Source organism: Bactrocera dorsalis, chromosome 2 (assembly GCF_023373825.1).
Source record: "Bactrocera dorsalis isolate Fly_Bdor chromosome 2, ASM2337382v1, whole genome shotgun sequence".
NCBI classification, from domain to species: Eukaryota; Metazoa; Arthropoda; class Insecta; order Diptera; family Tephritidae; genus Bactrocera; species Bactrocera dorsalis.
In genome coordinates, this window is record NC_064304.1 from 90,581,450 (window position 1) to 90,605,275 (window position 23,826).

The 23,826-nt window shown below is 34.9% G+C and overlaps 1 protein-coding gene across 17 annotated transcripts in view; it reads right to left on the reverse strand.

Annotated features, from left to right (window-relative positions):
* Positions 1-253: 253 nt before the first annotated feature.
* The window catches only part of LOC105230295 (uncharacterized), a gene marked incomplete at its 3' end in the record, with an annotated part of 49,045 nt that continues 25,472 nt past the window's right edge, over positions 254-23,826 (reverse strand). For 12 of the 17 annotated variants that reach the window (XM_049447673.1, XM_049447682.1, XM_049447681.1 and 9 more), the window contains 9 exon segments: positions 254-427; positions 1,912-2,093; positions 2,192-2,310; positions 2,397-2,670; positions 3,575-3,635; positions 9,653-9,917; positions 15,634-15,747; positions 17,825-17,970; positions 18,168-18,276. In XM_049447673.1, coding sequence (XP_049303630.1) covers positions 254-427; positions 1,912-2,093; positions 2,192-2,310; positions 2,397-2,670; positions 3,575-3,635; positions 9,653-9,917; positions 15,634-15,747; positions 17,825-17,970; positions 18,168-18,276 — 1,444 coding nt within the window. 17 annotated transcript variants of the gene reach the window in all.

Below are 23,826 nucleotides of genomic sequence, written 5' to 3' on the forward strand. Positions count from 1 at the left end.
TGTGTTTGCATTTCGTGTACGGTATTTCTGTGTACTAATATTCTCAACAAATTCATGTGCATATTTTGCAAATTAGTGGCATTTTGGACTTTCACCATTGCGCTTTCGCTATGACATTACTCAATTTTCATCGGATTGCTTTCGCTTGTAAACGGTAGGAACTTTCACTAACACGCACACACACATGCTGTTTGGTGTGACATTTTTTTGTGCGGCTGTATTTTACCATACAACAACTACGTTTGGTACTTACTTTTGATCACCTTCTTGGGGCTGCCTTTCTGTGGACTGCCCTTTTGTGGTGAGCCATGCCGTGAGGCGGCCGTCTTCTTGGGGCTGCCGCGTTGTGATTCGGACTCACGTTTGGTGATTGCCGGCATTAGCTTTTCGCGTGTGGGCGATGGCAGCAGTGCGCCCTCCTCAACATCTGTAAGAGTGTGGAAAGTAGGTTGGTATTAGTAGCGAATTGGCAAAGATGAGACTATCCTGCTGCCATTTGAGGAGCTTTCAAACGATTTTGAAGTTGTAACGCATTGGTATTGCTTTCTCAAGGCCAATTAAGTGGAATGGAATGCAATGAAATAGTTCATAGTGTGGAGTTTAGCGGGAACGCATGAAACAGCTGTAGCTAATGGATATCTGATGTGCAAGAGTAAACTTGGTCACCGTGTTAATGAATACTAATGAGCGCTGGCTTGTTTGTTTATATAACAAAAAAACAATGAGAGGGATGATAAGAAGAAGTTTGATACTGTTCACCGGTTTTATTACTATTTTTCTTTACTTTCATCATTTTTGAGAGCAGTGTAATTGAAATTAATGCTGCTTAAGTATGAAACTGGGATCAATAATCCTAGCTGTGACGCTAGTTGTCGAAGTTGTATGGAGAAGGTACTTTCTCTTCCATTGAAACTTCTAGATAGTCTTACATTCGGCAAACCAAAAGACATATCCGAAGCTGATATAAGCCACCTAATACATTTTTGGGAGGCTCATAGCGCTTCGACGATTTGTAATGGTCTTATGTTCCAGTATATAGGAGTTTTTAGGTGCTACAACGGATCGGATATTCTTAACCTAACATAGCCTTATAATCCTAACAGCAAGCACAATGAAGAAACAGAGAAATGTGTGCAGTTTGTAAGTAGTGTATTCTCACGCAAATGCAGTTGGCAGGCCTAAGATCTCGAAAGCTTTTTAAATTGGAGAAAGCATGATACTTGAAGTTACTGCGATTAGTTATTATATATATATCCACGGGCCCTATGAGCCTTTGAAGCTATGAGACTAGTTAAGGATGCAAAATGAATAAGTTTGATAGAGATGGAGGACCAGAACACTTAAAATGAGCCCTCAGTGTAGGCCTAAGCAACCACACAAGTGGGCGAAACATGAAAAGAACATGAAAAATAGTGGACGTTGACTACATTCGATAAGGTTGCTCGGATATAGAGACAGAAGAATCAGCTGCTCAGTGAATTTAGAGTGTCATTGGAAAGAGCGCAGCATCTTCAGCTGTCAAAATATTCATTGAGTTAGCAATTAATGGCGACAAGAAAATAGAGGAGTGACAGTTACTTACTAATATTAAATATTAAGAAAGGAATGGAACGAACTTATCTGGCAATCTTATAGAATAATTATGGTGAAGCGGATTGCCTTTAAATCGCTAAAGAGTTTCTTAAACTATTTTATTTTATATCGTAGACCATAAAAAAAGTACTTAGACCGTGATACTTAGTGAACTTCATTAAGATATTGAGGGAAAATGTTGGCAACAGCATAGCCTTAGTGGTGGATGTGCAACTACTTTGCATGTATGTATGTGTGTTTGTTAAATCGTGTATATGTAGGCATATGTTTCACTGTATGATTATGAAAATGTATGCAAATGAATTATAAATTGTATACCGGGACCGGTGGTGCGCTCCAAATGATGACGTATATTGCTAAAGCGAGCTGGCAGTGCGGAAATCTCATCTTTATTATCAAGCAAATGGGCATGGCCAGGAACTCGAGTTTTTTGTGTGGCTTTACTTAATGGTATGGATTTTTTATTATTCTCCTGCTCCTTTTCCTCCTTAGTAATAGGTCTGCAAGTTGTACACGCATATATAAGAGTTATATATTAATACACTTTTGCATATATATGTATGTATATGGGGAGACGAATGGAAAATATTGGCGCTACCTATGCACGGAAGATGCTAATGATAAGGCAGACAGTGAACTGCGCTTGGAAACCTGCTCCCAAAGGTCCTTTTGCTTCTTGTACAGCTCCGGATCGATTTCTATGCCCCAACCGCGGCACTGCAATATACAATACAAAGTCATACGTTGCTTACACAATATTTTTTAATAGCAAACCTGGTTACTTATACTAATATATAACATACCTTGTACTCGCCCGCCTTCTTTCGCAGTTCGACTACCTCCTTGAACCACAAATCCAAATTCGGCTGCGAACGTGGCGGTGCTGTGCCATTCAAGAGCACTTCCTGTTCCGGCTGCTGTTGCTGCTTATTGTCCACACCGACGCCGCCTTTGATCTCGTCAAAGCCAAAGTTCTCCTTCTTGGTTATGAAGTGATTGGTGCGTTCTTGGTCGAAAGCTTGCGAGAATGGCCGTATAGTCATTTTTCGTTCGACCTTCTCAACAATGGTGACTTGTCTGCTCGTGCGGCAAGAATGCATTTCGTTATTTTCATGTTGTGTGTTTTTTTTTTTTTGGATGGTGTTCAGGTGCAATGAAGCATGTAATTCATTTTTTTTTTTTGCGAATTATCAATTTGTCATTCGTTCGAAGCGAGTTACCGTTAAAGCAAGTTGCATTTGATTTTTTCGTTTGGTATTTTTTTTCGAATTTCGCATTTGTGTGCAAGCAATGTGAAAATTGAAAATTTCAAGCCAAGTCCACGATGTATGCATGGTGTTGTGTGATTGGTTGATGCATTGTTGTAGTTGTTGCGATTTTGTGTTGACATATGGCATACAATTGAAAGTAGTTTTACAACGTTGTAGTTGTTGGCAAAAACATTTGTTTGTGTACGTGTGTGTGTTTTAAAGCGCCGGAAATCGCAATGGACGAGCAGCGGATATGACAAAAGTTGGACAAAAATGCAAAGAGAAAAATATCATTTTAAATTTTCATATGCTGCGAACATATTGCACATAAAGAGTGAAAAATTGAAAGGAATGAATGGCGGTGATATTATGTGATGATGATGGATGGGGATGGCGGCTGTACTAAATGGCAGGTAAGGTGTGGCAGGAGATAAAGCTATTTTGGTGACTGTACGATTAAGCACTAGCTGAAACGCTTTATAGGTATGACTTATATTCCGCTACACACACACATATACATATCCTCTGCCGTCTGAATGGAGAATTTGAACTCAATATAAGAGACAAATTGCAATTTGTTAGTGAATGAATGAGTTCGAAAGACAATTGAAAAAAAAAATAATAATAATAACAATAAAAAATGAAAAAATTCAAATGTGCCAAAAAGGGTGCATAAAAAACTAAAAAAAAGTAACTATTTCTACATAAAATGTGAAATTGTTTTTGCATACTTTTCTTGTGGTTTGCTTTCTTCAGCATCGCTAACCAGCGGCTCCAGCTCATGTAGTGTAGCTGAAAGCACATAAAAAATTTAATTTTCGTTCCACTTCATTTCTTAGTGTATTTGCAGTTATCAAGAAAGTTATATATTATAACATATTTCTATAATAATCGATAAGTTATGATGTAGCAGAAAAAGATATAGAAAGTATTTAAGTCTTAAATTGCTAAAATTTTTCTCTTAATCGTTTGTACAATAAATTACTACAACAAATAAATCCGAGTGAGAAAATCTTAAAGAAAATAATAAAACTTTAATAAAAATGTGAAACTTATGAAAAAAAGAGTGAGAGAGACATTTCGTTTAGCACAAAGAGAACGTTTTCTTTCGTTATTTTTAGTGTTCACTAAATATTTTATGAATTAGATTTAAAAAGTATTGAAAAGCACTTTCGCAGCCTTCAAGCTAGAGAGAATATGCTTTGACAACACTCAGCTCGCATATTTTTAAGTCTTTGCGGAAATAATATTTTTCTTTTTTACTATGACACTGTGTTAGACAGTCGCATTTATGTAACCATCACAAAGAAGGTCACTACGTTCACTTCTGAAGAATTTGAGCCATATAATGGATAGAATTGGATCCATAACAGTTGGATAGCTAGAGAAAACAGTGGACTGTATGCATGAAATAGTTAAAGCTTGTGCTTATTTCAACTGCTGATTCTTATCTTTTAGATCATTGCTTGTTGTTTTAACTTTTTTGTTTAAAATGTACTTTTATATAATCATTCATAGGAAAAACCTTAATAATCTTCATCGTTGTGTGATTTTCGGCAGCCCTCATGCGGCTAATTTGATGACTATTAATGTCACGTGAGATCCTTAAAATAACTTTACAGAAATGTTTCGAGCAGCAAATCTGAAAATCGGAAGGAAATAACACGTACAACAGTAAATTTTTCCCAAAAATCTATTGAGAGAAAATTTCAACAAGTAACGTCTGGCAATTGGACCAGCTTTTAGGCCAAACTGGACTAAATCACCAAACAAATTTCACTAAGGCAAGAAAGAATTAACATTTTGCTAAACGAAACGTCTCCCTCGAGCATGTAATGTGATAAAACCAAAGCCAGCAATGCAACAAAAATACGAAGAAAACGAATAATTTAATTAATATAAATTTTATTGAGGAAAAGGCAGCAGTGAAATGAAATCGGGTGGCATGAATTGAAAACTAAGCAAGGTAAATCAAGAAAATATCTCAACAAATATTTTGGGGGACAGTGCAGCAGCCGTTGCAAAGGTGTTAGAGGTTTCACTTTATTGGCGCTTAGCTAAATATTTTTCACAAATATTAAAATGGGGTTTTTTGGGTGGCGCATTGAAGTTTGCGGAATAAGAAAAAAATAAGCCAAAATACAATTTTCATGTAAATGTTAGTGTGCCTATGTATGTGAGAGTAAATGTTAATGTGAAATTTGTGTGCATGTTTGTTAGTATATGTTATGTGTTTGTATGTATTAGTATCTTTGTACGCTGTAGATGAATGGTATTAATATAGAACGAAATTTCATCGAACAAATCAGGTTGAATTGAATTACACGAATAAATTAATGTAGTAAATGTAGCAAGTGTCGTTTGAGGAGAATATTACAGTTAGATAAAATTATAAAAAATTATTCGAAAATAAATAAATACACGTTGAGAAGACATTAGGCAAAAGCAACTTTCATTAACTCAAATTCGCAGTCACTATTAACACCAGCAAAGCTGGCCGGTTTACTGTTACTTAATACATTTTTTGAATTTTTGCATTAAACTAAAATAAAATATAGTAGAAGCAGCATTGTTTTGGAGTAGAGTAGCAAATATATTTCGCAGCAAAAGCAGCATAAATTTTGGAATTTTAAAGCTCAATTTCACGCAAAAATTAGAAAGCTAAGCTAAAGTATTAAAAAATATTTTTTCTTTGGTAAGAAACTAAATATATTTAAACAGTTCTAAGGAAGGCTCTTTCCTAAACTGCTACGCTCACATTTGTTTGTGTATTTACATTTAATTTCTTTTGTAAATAAATTTACACTGTGTAGCCTCTGGTTGTATTCATTTCATATGATATTAACTTAAAAAAATAAATAAATAAAATTTATTAAAAATTACTGTAATTGAAACCAGTGAAGAAACATTTTAGTACTACTCTGCCGTTTTATAACCTCAAAAAAATTTAAACCTCGAAATCTGAAAATTTTTTATTAAAATATCAGCAGCTTCTCTCCTCTCGTCATTACATTTAGCATATTAACTTTAAAGAAACGATTATAAGTCATGCTGGAACTATTCTGGTGCACTCAGAGTTCACCTTGTACTCGTTACTTATTGAACACGCAATCGTGAGAGGAAGAAAAGTAAAGCTGATACCAATTGGGCATATACTCGTATTAAGAGAACGATCAAAAACCGCTTATACGTTATTGAAGTTTTTTTGTTTTTATTTTGTTTTTTATATGGTTTATTGTTATTGAAGGTAAACTCAAGTTGTGTCTTTTCGTGAATCTAACTGTCTTTGTGTTATTTGTTAAAGTTCGTTCATACGAAAAAGTGGAAACAAAATCGGCCTCGAGTTTACAGGTCATGATTTTTGACACTTTTCTATCTCTTATCGATCGATATTAGGTTTTAGTCATATATTCTAATGTATTAGAAAAGACTTTAGTAATTCTTCAATATGTAAAACGGAGTAGCCGTGTTCTTTACAGAGGTTTCTGGCCCTAGAAAGGTTCTTTACAGGGGTTTCTGGCCCTGGAAAGGGTGCTACACATTAAAATGAAAAGCTGAGAAGAGGAGAAACTCGAGGATATTGCATTATTTGTATATTATGTCTGATAATGATATCCCTTAACATTTTAACTGCTTTATGAAAAAGCGCCAATCCTTTAAATGCAATAAAATGATGAAGTCGAACTGGTGGGGATTTTTTATTCTCACAACAGATTTTGTTCTTTGAAACTCAAAGAAATTAAGGCACCTCTGTATGAACCTAAATATATCTCACTTTATTATTATATAGTTTTTATTTTACTCTCTATTTTCTTCTGTGACTTTATCCTGCTAACAAAAACAATCAAAAAACCGCAGAGAAAATATACAAAAAACAGAATCACATGAGGGATGTGAAGTTCAATTGTCATGCCTTTCCTCACAGTCACGAAGAAGAACTAAACAAATGAAAAACTCCTTAATTTTTGCACATAACCGTACACTAAAATTAAATTTCCATACAATTAATAACTGTTCTTTATAATGGCATGCTCACTGTATGATTTCTGCTACATTTAAATAATACTACAGAAGAAAATAAAATCATAATTTGTGCCCACTGAGAGTCGTGGAAGTGAGGAAAATTATTTTCATATCGCAGTGAATGACTTAAAGCTGCCAAATTGTATGCAAATTGCTTACCAAATTAATTTTTTAACTTTACGAAAGTGTTTTTGAATGTTGGATTTTAAATTTGTTCGTTTTGTATTAATATAAGTATTTGTTATTAGTTTAGTATTTCTATGAATTTTCCGAAACTCTACAGCTTTCATTGAGCACAAAGTTTCACCATTCTTTGTGTAAATAACAAAAAATAAGATAAGTTAGAATATTTCATTGTTATTAACACTTCAACACTTACGTCATTTTTTGCATTTTGAAAGTTTCAACTTACATTTTTTTTGTCAAAATTTTATGTTTGAAAAAGCATATTTAGAGTGAATGCATTACTTTGCATTACTTTAATTTCGTTCTATATAAAGAAGGAAACTTTTGTAATAGAGAATTTTCTTTAGTAAAATTGGCAATATTTTCCAGTATATTCAGTTTAATAGATTTTTGTTAGAGAAATTAGTTAGCAAATGATATTTTAAAGCTATAAAATATATAAATGTCTAAGAGAAAATGTAAACAAATTATAATGTAAAATTACGGTATACTTTTAAATACAATTAAAGTACTATTTAAAATTACACAGTCCGCTAGAAATGTATTTGAAATGGCGTAAATCCTTTTGAGCCGTTTTCAATATATTTGTTTCAAATTCAGTAATAAGGAAGTTATTACTTTCATGTGTTGAGCATAAACAATGAATGGTTAGACACCTTAAATTTAGCTAGAGAATTTAATTAATTTTTTTTTGCTGAGTAATCATCAAATTTTATCCCATAAAATCAGCATCAGCAGTGGAGTAAAAAGTGCATACACATATAAACAAGAAATCACTGAAAACTTTACGTCTTGAAACCTACTGTTTTTCAAATACAATCACAATGCGTAAAAATGCTTTTATTGCTTTTATTTAATGGCATCGTATAGCTTATATTTTCCCACTCTGAAGGCCGTATATTCAGCCACAGCAGATCAGACTTTTGAATACTCTTCATAGCAATAACAATTTTATTAATGCCAACCAAATATAGCAGACTAAAGATAACCCTTGGTTCTAAGTAAAACCAAAGCAGCTCCCAAAAAGTGCGCTATAAAAGCATTAAGCATTGCTAATCTTTTACCACTTCCTAAAGGTATGCTATGTTTTTTTTTTTAATTAGTCACTCCCTAAAGGTATGCTATATATACTTTTTTAATTATAATTTCCAAAAAATAGTTGTTATACTTTTCTAATTTAATATATGTAACAGATTTTTGCTTATTTTTTCACTTTTAGAAACGCTCAAAAGGATTTCGCATTTTCAAAAACATTATAATTATAGTCTTGTGCAGTTCGCTTGACTTATTTAAAATCTACAAATTAGTATATTTATTTTTATAGAAAAAGTATGTTAACAGAATATGCATTTACGGGCGCAAATGAAGTTTTGCTAAAATTATGCAACAAATATGTATTGCTTTAAGTCATCAATACTTCGGATATTTAAAATGAGTTCAGTTTTTTGGTTTCATATGCATATTTTTAGGCGCGGTAGGTAACGTGCATATTCTATTATTTGGAAAAAAATTAATTTTGAATACTACGATGCATTTTTTTATCGTTTCGTACTTGAAGCAACAGATTTACGACAGCGTGTACATAAAAAACTTCAAAATAATTCAACTTTTCTTTTCAAAAATTAAATCTACCAACGCGAGCATTAAATTTTAATGGTTTGTAGAGCCGCAAAGTTTTTTAAAATTTTCAGAAAATATTTTTTGAAAAGCTTTACTACGAAAACTTGTAAATAAATAAATTGTACAACAGTTATTTACTACTTGCGGTTTTTTGCTTTTCAACATCGAGTTTAATTTTGACCAAGGTCATCTAATTGTAACACTATGTGCGTCAGTTTTGAAAAATGAATAGCACTCAAGTTGATTCTACTGATTTTGAATGCAATTCAAATCTTGTTCGCGAATCAATGAAAAACTGGTCCATTTCCTGATAACCTCAAATTAGATTTTGAAAGGACTTATTTCTTTTAATCAAGAGAGCTTGTTACAGCTTACGGTTTATATATTCTAAATGCTCGTCTGTCCGACTTAAAAATCTTTTAGATACACAAAATTGGATACAAATCGAATTTATATTTCATATCATCACTTAAAGAGATCAAGAATAGGAAAAATTTGAGAAAGATGTGAGCTCACTGAAAACTAATGAATTATATAATGAACTAATGAATTGCAATCCTGCATTATCCAAAAATGGATTTGGTTAGGATGCTGTGGACGATAAAACAGAGCTGGTGAAATATAACAGTACTTTTGTAGAAAAAATAGGTTCCCAATTTCTTATTTTTATTGTTAGTTTGGTCTCCCAAGTCAACTTAAGCGCTTTTTCATTTTACACACACCAGTGTTACAACTTGGCTTTATTTTAGTCAAACAATAGCAACAAAAAGTTTGTTGCAACTTTAACTAACTTGATTATGTCGAGCTTTTTTAAGTGAATTACTTAATTGGAAATTGAAACGCTTCTAGTTAGTTGTTAGTAAATTATTTTAAGAGAATTCGAAACAATTTCGTTTTACTTTTAATTAAACGTTAAATTCATTAACTTGTAAATTAATTATTGTGAATTAATTAATAGCGACAATTGAATATTGTCGCACCTTCTTTCTGATTTGTTGTACGTTTTTTATGAACGGTTGGCATTGCCGGTTGTGGGTGTTGCCTGAGATGCAGTTGTTGCTGCTGTTGCTGTTGTTGTTGGCTAGCTTTGAGCGCCCCCATTGATATTGATTTTCGGGGGTGATCCGCCGCATCGCCGGCCTCAATGCCCTTTATTCGTCGGACATTGGGCCAAACGAATTGCAAACGATATTCTGTGCTCAATTTTGAGATGGTCTTTTTGAATAGGCCATTTGACTCACCCGCCTGCAAAAGAGAAGAGCAGAGAGAAAAAAGAGAGAGGGAACAAATAAAAAACAAAAACAAGTATATAAATGCATAAAATTTTAGAGAATTATTATTATTTTGTTTAATACAAAAAGCCAACGGCAAGTAAATTATTTGTTTATTAAACATTTTGTTTTTTGTTTTTTTTTTTTTTTCACAATGCAACCACGATGTAAAGTACGACGAGAACAACGATGATGACGACAGCAAGCGAGCAAATGTATTATTATTTTTTATACAATCAAAGAAAGAGAGAGCAAATGCAAAATGAGGAAAAAAACAATATTTTGGAAAGAAAAGAGAGAAAGACAAAATACAAGTATTTTTTGTAAACCTTGTATAAATTATGACTAAGTTTGCTTGAACTTTAAAAGATATACAATTTTTCAGTACCTAATTAATAACAAATAACTGTACAATCTGCTAAATATATGTATATACATTTATATTTATATATCTAAACATTTGGGTATTACCAGCTAAAAATATAACCACATATGTGATGAAAAAGCATGCAAAATGTTGAACTCATTTTCTTAAAGGACTTTATCTGGCTAGCAAAACAAGATCTTTCAAGAATTGAATGAAATTAAATTTTTCTTGAATGTGTCGCTGTGGGCCGTAATGGAATTCCAAAGTGCAGAACCTATATAACCTAATACAAATTGAGCCCTGCATTGCAGAAGGTTTTGATCAGCTCTTTCAACGCGCCTGATATGGACTCGATCCTATGTAGGGATGCGATTGATGAGCTCGTCGAGGTTTTCAGCTCTTTGTGTGGAACTACTCTTGAAAGTTCCTATCCTCTGAAAACTTAAAAAGATATAGTGAAACTACCTTGGTGGACATTGGAGCTAACTGCGAGCGGAAAACTATTCAACAAAGTCCGTAGAAGTGCCTCCAGGGATGATTGGACGGCAGGTGTGGCAATATACAAGACCTAGTTGAAGAAAGCTAAAATAGCCACGTGGATAGAGTTCTGCGGAAATATAGTTGGCTGTAATGAGACCTCACGGTTTAGGCGCATTCTGAAAAATGCGTAGAAATGGAGCATGCGCAAATAGAAGTCGTTGACACCACTACTGGAACCGCTCCGCTGAATAAGTGTTGGTAGGGGGCTTCAAGAGGATCTTCTTGGACCTTTTTTATGATCGTTATCCCCGTCCGCGGGCACTGATGGCAACTTACCGACGCAACTGCGGCGTACGATCAAGATGTCATGCGGCTTTTGTTGAACACCATCTACACGAATTGCGTTATATTAAGCCATTTTAAGACGGCCTGAGGACTGGTTAAGACTTAGCAGGCGCTAATCGGCGTACAGTTCTTGTGCGACTACGAGGTTGCCCTGGCCAAGAGTAGAATGTAAGTGTTCTACTGCACTACTTGTCCTGAGCACAGTTCATCTTACTGCAATTTTAGAAGTTTTTAGTTGACAGTCGGCATTCTACTCCATTGTCCAGCTTTTGCAAGACTGAGACTGAAACATCTCGATAATATTACCTTTGCGATGCTTGACGACATAATTGAAACTGTTATTAGTCATCTCAACAAATTTCTGACAGGATCAAAGCGCCTTGTCGATTTGTAAGAGTTTTATAATCTTGTATATAGAAGTCTGAGTGTATTAAAACGGACCAGCGTTCTATGCTGGCCAAATAATTTTCCTATTAGGATCGACATTTTAACCCAACCTAATCATCACAGAGAATCTAAATTTGGCCACTGATCCAAACAATATCAAGCTAGAGAAAGACAAAATTCCTAAAAATTTACGTATTTTGTACAAGAATATTAAATTTTAAATTCTTTACAAAGATTTCCCTGTGAATATTTCCTTGCCCAGAGTTACAACACATGAAAGGTTATATTTCAAAATTAATATTTATCATTATTGCATAGAACATGTTTTACATACGTGCCCAAAAAATAAGGTGTATTTTATTTTGAACATTCTTTATTTATTCTTCCAAATCAATTTCATCGCCTTCAAAGTAATCCCCTCCCGATGCAATGCACTTATGCCAACGGGTCTCGGCTCTCTTTTGACACGATATTCGCTCGATTGATCGGTTGTTTCGGGGTCGTAAGCATAGATCCAAATCTCATCGCCAGTTATAATGCATTTCATGACACTCTGGTAGTCGGAAAGCATCGTTTCACACACTTCAACGCGACGCCTTTTTTCCAAAAAATTCAATGTTTTCGGTACCAGTTGAGATTTGACGCGCTTGAGGCCCAAAACATCCTTCAAAATGGTATTAGCTGAGCCTTTCGATATGCCTACTTCATCAGAATGGTTTCTAATTGTTAATTGACGGTTTTTCATTACCAAATCTTTGATTTGTTAAACGTGAGCTTCGCCGGTTGAGGTTGATGGTCGCCCTGGACGCTCTTCGTCTTCGACACGTTCACGGCCGGCTTGGAACTCACTATACTACTTGTAAACATTTTTTTTAGACATAGCCTCATCACCAACGGCTTTCTGCACCATCCTCAACGTATCCGCAGCAGAAAATTGATAATCCCGTAAACAAAATTTAATGCAAATTCTTTGCTCAACAAATTTCGACATCGCAAAAAACGAAAAACTCACTTTTAGCAGCTCACAGAACGACGCGTATCTCAAACACTAATGAATATTTTGACATGAAATTTGACATAAATGTGACTGACAGTACTTCCAACCTAAAAAAAAAAAAATCATTGTCACCTTATTTTTTGGGCACCGTAATAACTTTACACTTACTTTTATTTCTATACACAGATATTTACCTCTTCATTTGTTACAATTTTTTGGAAAAGTCATGGAGTGAAAGACCTCTTGAGAAATAGTCGAAAAGTGTTATATTAAATTTTGCAAAGTGCAAAAGTGAAGGAAGACGCAGGTGAGGACACATTCGCCTAGCAGCACACCAGCATTGCAAGTTTTGGAGCAATTGAAAATATATGCATATGGTATATATGAATATATATCTGGTGGTATCATTTATTACGTCTCACTTTATATTTAAGCTAATGCTTTTGGATAGTCCTTAACATGCCTTTCGTGCCGTTGCTTGGCTATGAAGAGGCGCTACAACAACTGGCAACAGTAAATCGAACTTTGCCAATTGAATGGGTTCGCATAAAATTGAGAGTAGTATGCCGCTGAAGTACTTATTGATCTAAATGCATACCAGCTCTTTGCTGTTGAGTATGTCTTAAGAATATATGAGCAGGCTTACAAGCGCTTACCGAGCTCAATACCGGCATGTGTACATGTGAGCGCGTATGTGTGCGTAGCTGTTGAAATTGCCATTTCAAAAGAGAATATATTAGATTCCTTTAGCATTTCACCACACTTTTTGATCAGCGCAATGGCGACGTAATACATGTGTATACTCATATGCTGTTTAATGTTGTATATATGTATGTATTATATGTATGTAAGCTGGCACTTATCTTTATAGCGCATAATAGAAATTGAGAAGTATTCCCATTTTCACTTTTGGCTGAGTGAAATTGTGCACTGAGGTAAAATGAATTCTTTTTCGTTGAATTTTATTACAACGAAGCCAAAATTGAAAGAGACAGTGATGGATAGGGAGAAACAGTACACCAAAAAGTTGTTGAAAAAGAAAAAAAATTCTTCCCTTGCAAAATTAACTGCAACAAATTATCTAATTTAGATAATGCAGAACAAACTTGAGAGATATAACTAACAGGCGGGTAATCACAAAGAAATGTCATTAAATTATATTCGATTAAAGACGAATTATACTATATGATACTAAAAATATAATTATAACAAAAAAACTTTCTATATACATATGTCATATCTTTTATTAGCATTTCCTTCGTCAATAAAAATATATTCGAAAATTCATATATTTTAATTAATCATGTGAGTAATCCTTTTTTTCAAATATATTATACTGAAATAATATAATGTAACTAATTACATATAATTAAATAATAATTATCATGCTTAGCAGTTAATAAAACGCCGCTAAAATTTACAGCTATTAATGTAGATATGTAATTCATTTTTCAAACACATTCTTTGCAATTTAATTTCACTCACATGCCCGACCAATGTTCATGCTAAAGGATTGATAGACTTAATTTTTTATCGCAGTAAGTAACGTATTTGTTTATAAGGCTTGTCAATATTAATTTTTATAATTTTTTTAAATTAATTTAGCCACTTGTTAATAGATTAAATCTAATCTCTTAAGCTTTCAACGAATTCCATCAAAACTTTGCGTATTTCTAATCGAGTTTTTCCATTTCATTCAGAACAACTTAAAGGAACACTACCGAAGAGTGAGTGCTGACTGAAGCTCATGCCTCAATCTTAAGGGGTTATATCCACTTGTGATTTTCAAAAAAAAATCGATCATTTTTTGAATGTACATATATTCAAGAATATTCTCTGAAAATTTCAAATCGATCCGACAATTAGTTTCGGAGATATGAGCGTATTACTAAGAACGTTTCCGAGCGTTCGAAAGTAGGCGGAGCACGTAAATCGTAAATCGTTCCCGAAACTTTAAACGCGTTTATCTCCAAACCGTGTTTTCAGAGTGGGTGAGGAAAATTTCTCCGAAACCGGTAAACCGATCGGTTTGAAATTTTCACACGACTTACTCCGATGTATTTTTCAGGTAATGATCGAAGGAATAAGGTTTTGGACAATAATTTCGATTTTTTAAGCCACTTTGAAGTGAAAAATTTTCATGAACTGGATTTTGTCAAAAATCAAAATTTCTACTAGACCTTCGATCATTACGTGTATTTATTTATCACAAAACTAAATATTTTTTTGGTTTTTGGTTTTCAGATAATTTGGAGCAGAGATATCTTGCCAAGTACTTTTTTTTGGACGTCTCTCCGCAGATCATCTACAGGAGCTATGGGATCCAATATTTTTTTAAATAAACCGCTGATTGTTAAAGTACATTAAATTCTGTTTAAACACATTTTTCCATTAATGTTTAAAATAAAATGCCTCTTTGGAAAAAATTCACAAAAAAACGCTTTTTTTCTGCCACGCAAGTGGATATAACCCCTTAAGTGATGCTAGATAAGTGGCAATAAATTTCAAAATGTAAGCTCCAACGAACGATGTTGAACTCGAAATAGTTATGTAAAGTGTTGAGCCAATAATAGACACCTTTTTGGTTTTGAAATATGTCAAATAGTATGGTATGAGAGGCAATGTTTTTTTTTTTTAATTTTATCAACCTACACAAACGTACACAGCGCTCAAAACCCCTTATCTAGATTATCAATAAAATGTAAGCTTTTCGTTAATAGAATAATAAGTCTACCATCAAAAGCCACTTGTGTTTCATAAAGGCAAAGTCTTAGTTCCGTAAAAAGAATTATAAATTTGTAGCTTTGATTAACTAATGCTATTGATTATATATACAGACGCTAAGATATCAACATTTCTATAAACTGAACCAAATATTTGGACTCAGCTAAGTATAATATCAACTCAACTCACGAGACACACACATAAATATTTTTCTATACAAGACCACAATATGTAATTCGTACTATATATGTTTGTAGCTATATTTTCTTTACTAAATAATTAAGATTTTCCCACACATTGGGCATACATATACAAATAGAAACAACATACTTTTAGCATATATATGTATAAAGATTTGAAAAATAATTTGACATGCTCCTGAAAACATACCTGTTTTTTAGCCGGTCCATCAACCTCCTCTGGTATGGCATACGCACGTCCATTGGGCACAGCTGGGGGTCCCTCAGATTTGCTCCGACGCGATGGTGTACCGCGTTCTTCCGACTTGAAAGTAAAATTTACGAGGAAAAAAAATTAAACCTAAAATAAAATGTATTCAGCATACTTATTTATATATATTTAGTATATCTTTATTTCTTTAGTCTATGTGTTCGCATTTGAAATTTTATACTTTCGGGACAAATGTGTACCAAATTAGACCTGATCTTTATCTAGATTGAGAATTGTGATAGAAAGTGCGGTATAGTTGAGAGAGACACGCGGGAGCGAAATACTTGTATTTGCTGGCCGACTAAAATTTTGCCGAAACTCGGTTGGAAGAACTCTTCTAAGTATAAGCATGAGAAGAGAAATCATAGACTGGTGTCTCGTAAACTGAAAAGCGGCGTTATGCACTAATTAAATCATATTAAGAATATCATTTTATTATTTTGCACAATTTTCTTCTTTTCTTGTATCTATCTTTTAGAAAAGAGACCTAATCTGCATTGTGAAAACAAGGCCGAGAAGCAATTTATTTTGCCTGAAGTTTCGGAAAAGTCCAATTTTTCAAAGAAAACAAAGACTTCTATCAAAAAGTGATAAGAAAAATTCTTTTGCAGTACAAAATAGAACAAAATCTGCAATTTTTCACTTTGAATTATTTGAAAAATTTTACTCATATATTTTTGAATACAATTTTACTCACCGGTTAGAAAATAAAACAATTAATATTTTTTTTTTTTTTTGGTTATACCAATCTGTTACCAATTTAGTAAAAGAATATAAACAACAGAACACTTTTCAAAAAAATCAGATTTTAATGTATTAATCACTTTTAAAAAGTTATGTAAAATTAGTTACGCACATAATACCAATTATTTATTTATAATTTCCGACCACTGTTTGGTTAATTAGAGAGAAATGCAAGCCGGTTCAGACTCTCGTAGGCATATATGTGCATTTTAGCAGTTCCATTTAAAACACATATATACATATATGGTGACTAATTAGCATGAATGCGCGCTTAGAATATCAGCAAAGCATGAAATTGAAATAAAATTTTAATTCTGAGCGTCAAAAGTGAATGAGGCCGCAGTTTGCCCACACACATATAAAAATAGAAGAGAAAACCAACCTGCATGCCTTTGCAATGCTTTTAGAGCAATACACTCGCGCAGATGCATTAATGTGGTTTGCATGTGATTTGCGATAAATTTAAATTAGCATTTTCACAACTAAATAAACTTTATTCAACCAAACCAGAAAAAAACGTCAAAAGGGGGCATTTTTATTTGCTCCAAAAGTATTCGAATATATTTTCTACTCACTGGCGAACACATATGTCATGTTTTTGCGGCTTTAAATGCCTGAAAGCTCGCCATTGTATGTTAAAAAAAAATCGTGCGACAAACGTCCTTGCCCGCGCATCTCGTCGCGTCGCTTGGTCGGTCTAATCAAGGACACGCCGCTCTGCTGTTAGCTGAATAAAAGCAATTCTGACTGCCATCTGAACATGATGGGCGCAAGCCAACAAATTTTGAATAATTTACACATATATGTATAGTATCCTCACTTTACTGTTTGCCATTGTCTGGGATAAGCGAACAGAATTAATAAAAAAATAATAGAAATGGACTTTTCATGAAGGCTGTCATTAAATGACTCACAAATATACCGTTATACACAATAATTGCACAATAAGTGGTTGAAAAGCTTTGTTCACATACATTTCACCTAACATTTATTTAGTTTTCATATAAAAATATGTTCCAACAATTTTGAATATATCACATTCACAGCGGCATCACTCCAAGTAGAACAGGTACGGAGAGGGTTAAGGTCAAAGCTTTCAGATAAGCTAATAAATGTGGTTAAAATTAATAAAGTGATACATTTTCATAAATTACCATTATACATATAACATAATTTCAAAGAAAATGTTTTTAATGAAGCACTAGGGAATTTATAATTTTGTTGCACTAAAAATAGTGGGCGGCCTTCAGTTGCGTATTTATTTTAAAATAATTTTGTGCTACGAAATTCCACGAACAAAAATCCCTGCCTTACCAAATATATATACATATTTTACGACTTTTCCCTTCATATACATATATAGCTACATAAAAGTCTTTCAACTCACCCTGGCTAACCGATTGGCACCAGCATGTCCACCTCTCGTATCTGTGTACTCCGAACCGATAATGAATTCGTGCGACTTGTATGCCAATTCTGGACATTTTTTCCGCCTGGGTAATGGTGGCTCATTCGTTGGACCTGTTAATGAGGCTTAAGATAGTTTTGAATAGTAACTGAAGTTAAGCGTTCAAGCATAAATTTATCAATATTGCATAACAAAAATGAGAATTCATATACATATATAGATAATAATATATATCCATATCTATACTTCTAAGTTCTAGTAATATGTTTTTAGCAAACAGCGTATGCGCATTATTTTTATCATCTAAGTTTGGGCAACTCACCGATGAATTGACTTGGATTGGGTGCTGGCGCACGACGCACCACTTCTGGCCGCGAATTGCCTGTGAACTCATGCCAGCGATAAGTGCTCCGATACTCCGAATGGAGCTGCTAAAAAGAAAAAAGCGAAAAATGTTTTTGAATAAATTGATTTTTTTTATAGGAAATTTCAATGAAAATAGTAAGAGTAGTTATTTTGTAAGTTCACTTTTACTATTATTACTACTATGACATGCTAAAAAATTGTGGAATAAAAATAATGAATTAAAACTAAATTCTTTTTCTTTACTGTCATGGACACCGTTTACTTGGGTATTTTCGAGTTAACAACAGCGTAACGGACTTCTTTTTGCAGCTCCTTCTTCACCTGATCTCTCCAACGGAGTGAAAGTCTTCCTCCTTTTTTGCTTCCACAGGCACGTACTGAATCGAAAGCCTTCAAAAGAGTTTTCTCTTCCACCTAGATAACATGACCTGGCAAGCACAAAGGACCACAAATCTTTCGCAAAACTTTTCACTCCTAAAATCAACTCATCAGATGATGTCATTGTTCATTCTTCCGCACTATGCATATGTATAGAGTTTGGTCTTTATTCGTCAAGAGAGAAGTTAACTTTTCAATGCCTACTCAATCCAAATAGCACCTGTTGGCAGCAGTTATTTTGCGATGGATTTCAAGGCTGACATTGTTATTGATGTTGACACTGGTTCCAAGATGGACGAAATTACCTACGATTTCAAGGTTATGACTGCCAACAGTGATGTAAGAGCCAAGTCGCGAGTGCGACGACTGTTTGTTTGATGACAGATATTTCGTCTTGTCCACGTTCACCACTAGACCCATTTGCTTCATGTTCATATTCATTCTGGAAACTAACGGCGCCGTTGTTAAGGCTCCCAATCCTGACGGAGTTTTGGTGTTGCTCAACGTCAGTTTACATAGCCGTATTAGTTTTGCGGGGATACCAAGTTCAGACATAGCGGCATAGAGGCAGTTCCTTCTCGTGCAGTCGTGCAGACGACTTTAAAATCGACGAAGAGGTGGTGTGTGTGTTGATCTTCCTTTAACGAATGTAAATCTAAATATCTGGTTGACCCATGGCTACATATAACCATTCAGAAGTTCAAGAAATTTTTGTTACAGAAAATTAGTAGTTTGCTTTGCTGTGTGGCATGACATGCTATCTTATGGAAATCAATAAACCTCAAGTTCTTTCTTACAAATTTTTGGGCAAATAAAATAAAACAACAATCATGGAAATCGATTTCAACTATCGATTGCTTAAAATTGAAAATTCTGCTATCGACACATCCACACAAGAGATGTCATAGCCACCTAACCTCCTAACCTCCTAAAATTATTTTTAGACTACTCCAAGTGACCAAGAAAATTCAACGAAAAACAAAACTCATTTTAAAAATCAATTGGACTCTAAAAGCTGAAAAGTACATATTACATAGGATTTTATATATAAATCAACCACACAAGGATATGTCCAACTGAAAAAATAGTGTACGAGTGGTTGTCCAGTAAACAAGTGGAATGTTAAACAATTTACAACTTGTTTTGCCTTGGCGACTAGCCAATTTTTGGTCATTACGATTGTATACTAAGCCACTAACTGTAAAACAGTAGGAGCAACAACACTCAATGGTCTGTCATTGCGGTTAAGTGAGAGGACGCAGAGGACATAGATGACATTGCGGACATGTAGCCAACGCACACACACAAACGCACACACTCTTTTTATACCTAATACATAAATACACATACAGTGAGTACAATATAAGAGTACCTTTGTATCGAGCTATATCACTGCCAATTGGCTAAGCTACAGTTTGTGTTGATTAATGCTTTTGCAATGCCCAAATGACAGCTTGTCGCCCAAATTGAATTCAAACAAATCACGTAAGGCACACATACAAGCGTTCAAAACAAAAATTGATAGAGAAAAGTGAGCAGTAAATGATGATTACAGATGGCAGTTGACCAAACAGCAAGAGCCTTGCAAATGTTTGTGCTCGACAGACTTACAGAAGTCAATGATGGGTTTGCCATTTCAAGGGATTAAAGGATTAATGAAAAGCACTTAGTATTGCAACATTTACCGCTATGAAAAGTGCAAAAATATAGAAGCATTGCCAGAACTGCATGTGGAGAGGTAAGGAAGTTGCGCTGCCGCTGCGGAGTTATGGTTGACTGATCCTCCAGTCATGCAAAAAATGCAAGCTGAAACAGCTGTCTGCAATCAAAAACCAAAAGTCACTTAATCACCGGCCCACACACACACCGCACCACACCACGCCTTAGGGACATAAGCTGCTGCAGTTTTAATTTGAAATGTGCAGATTTGTTACTCCCCACAGTCGGTTGGTCGTAAAGTTGTTGAGTGCAGCAAGAAGAACAAAAATTAAAAATAGTTAAAATCAAAATGTCAACTTAACGAGCTACGGTGCTTTGCTGCAGACACAAGCACCAACAGGCAAAGCATCGCCCACATATATGGATGTACTCATAAATATAACGGTACAACATTTATACTTATAACAAACGGGAGGTAATCCCTACCCCTTCCATCACAACAACCAAGCCAAATGAGAACCTGTGCGTCACTGCGCTAGCCTAGTGCCAAACAGCTGACTGCATTGCGTCGCATGCAACCATTGGCAGACATCACTGCACCAACACCACCAAACACACAGGGCTGGTGGCACAAACAATTAGCCAAGTTTATGGCTGCCATGGCAGCAAGCGCTACTGCTGGCGGCAACAACAGACCATAAGTGGCCAATTGCAGCAGTGGTTGTAAACAATTTTGTATTGATTTTATAAAGTTCAGTGGGTTAAGCGGTGCAGTAGTATGTAAATAACAGTTATAAATAAGAGCAGTTAGTAGTTAAATATTTCAACTCGAAATGGTAGCGCAATAGTTGGGTCGAGTTGGCGTTACATTTCGAATGCAATTGTTGTGAGCGACGCCCGAATTGCTGGGTACGAACAGTGTGTGCGAAAAATAAACGTGCTGTTAGTGAGACTGTCTACGCCAGTAAAGAAGAAGAAGAAGAAGTTAGTGAGATGCTTGTGTGTCACTTGGGCGAAGTTAAAATATTGGGTAGCCGAAAAAGTTTTTTCGTATTTCGTCAATAGATGTCGCTTCAGTCAAATAATGAATAAAAATAATGAAGAAGTTCGCTTTATTTTGAAATTTTTATATAAAAATGGGAAGAATATCACGCAAGCCACCAATGAAATTTGTGAAGTTTACCGTGACGATGCTGTATCAGTTCGTGTATCCCAACAATGGTGCGAGCGAACCGTTTCCGTTCTGGAAATTTCGATGTGAAAGATGCACCTCGCTCTGGCCGAGCTATCGTTGAAAAAATCGATGAAATTATGGTAAAGATTGACCAACACCGTCACATAAGCAGCCATGACATCGCTAAGGAACTTCATTATTATTATTCAACATCAAACGGGTTTGAACTATTTAAAAAAGAGCTTCGGATTCTTCACGCTTTTTAATTTTCTCATAGACATTATATGGGCAGACTTGTATAAAGACAATTTTTTTTTGCCAATTGTGGCAGACATTTTGACACATCACCCCTGACTTCTCAATAGCTTTTAAAAATTTGCCTTCCTTAATGAGGAAGGTTTTTCCTGCTAGGCACCTACATATGTAACTTTGCTTCAGGTATACAAACGTATATGCATGAAGCTCTGTTATTTTATTCCTTTGTTTCGTAAGCACAAAAAGTATTATTGCTGTACAACATGCAAACAAGGCACAAACAATTGCGCTTTTTATAGTGCACCGAGTAAATAACGGTATTGCTGGAAACACGCACAGTGCAAGAGAGTAATGTATAGACGAATAATTTAAAAATGCCATTAAAGTTGTATCATATATTTCCAATGAACGTGCCTCACTTTTTGCTCACAGGCATTTTTGGAGAGACATGCACTCGTATATGATACAGAGAGCCTTTGGAATAACACCAGTACTGAATTAATTAAAGATATGTGACATAAGAGAAGGTTTAAAATATTTAAGCAGGAGTCAGACTTAGAGCGAGACTACTTTCAATGAAATTGGTGTTGTAAAGAAGGGAGTTTTGAAGCAAAATGCGACAACAGAATACTCTACACTTTATATTATTTCGACAGTGCTGACTGGGTGATCAAAGACAGATCTAGCCTTAGCAGAACTAAATTAACAAATTTAGGCTTGTACAACATAAGAAATTTGCTAATATTTGGTTGACCAAGATCATATATTGCAGGGCAGAGATTATTGAAAACATTTCTTAGTCCAAGTAAAACCTCTAATCGTAAAAATATTCGTCATATTGACCTGCTAGAGACAAATCTACCATAGATAACAGATCATAACTACCGAGAATGACCAAATCATTCTTAAAGTATCAACTCTTCATTAGGTTCCAAATACAATAAGAACCTTTAAAAGGTTATTTAGGGTATTTCCTTCGAAAGTTTCTATCGGCACTCGACAAAGAAGAGGATTTAGCGTCACGTTGTCAGTCAGCCCGGCGCTAAAAACCTTGATGGGAGATGCGATTTAGAAATGCTTAAGCTGTTAAAATATTTGAGAATATTTTCCAACGCTAAAACAACAACTACTAAGCTATTAATGAAATTACTGCACAAAAGTCTGAACTAAATTTAAAGATTGCAATTACTTTTATGCTCTTATTACTAATTAGCAAACTTACAATAACCAATTTGTTCAGCTAGCAATATGCTTGATTATCCTGTGAAAAATGGCAAGGAATCGTTGCACACTTAATTAGCACTGGCTGTCACATTTACCAATACACGGAGGCAATAAGCCTGCAGCAAAGTTCAGCGTAGCGAAACAGCCGGTGTTTCAACCGGAACTTTTGTTCGGCGTATTTAAACGCGTGAATTGTATGCAATAGAGAAATTGTGGATAATTGAAAAATCGGTGTGAATGGCGCTTACGCACGCAACACACGCCCGCCAGGGCCAACTGAAGTAGACTGGCTGACTGCATGCCACATTAAACGGCAACGTCACTAAAGACAAACTGAAATTACATTATGATTAAGACGGTGCGTCGTTAGGGGATTTAATTTGACGCAGAGGCGTTTGAGACCAGGGCGCGATGTGGGCGGGTGCGCAAATTTACGGCGTCAAGTTCAATGCAAAATTTTGAACCATTTTTCATGTTGCTCAGTTCGTAGCTGCGCACACACGTTTACTTCGAACCTGAGGCATTTCCTCAGTTAGGGGTGGCGATCAAATATATTTCATTTCGATTTCATACACTCCGGTAAACACCCAATAATATTTACCGTTACATAATGTAGTGCGAACACCACGCCTGCTGATTATTAAATGAATGTATTTTCAATTTCTTGCAAAACCACAATTTACTCTCCTTTTCCAGCATTTGCAGCACAATTCCTCAAAATATGTGTGTCACAATTTGTGGTCGTTGTTATTGTTATTGTGTACCACATTGTAATTAATCACAATCGCACAAATAAATCATACTCAAGTCAAGGAGACGCGCTCAACATCTGTGCAGGACTGCTGACTCAAATAACAGCGCCACTCTGCTTAACACACACGAACAGCCCCCTCCGGTCCGCCGGCCAGTTACAGTTACGCGTGGA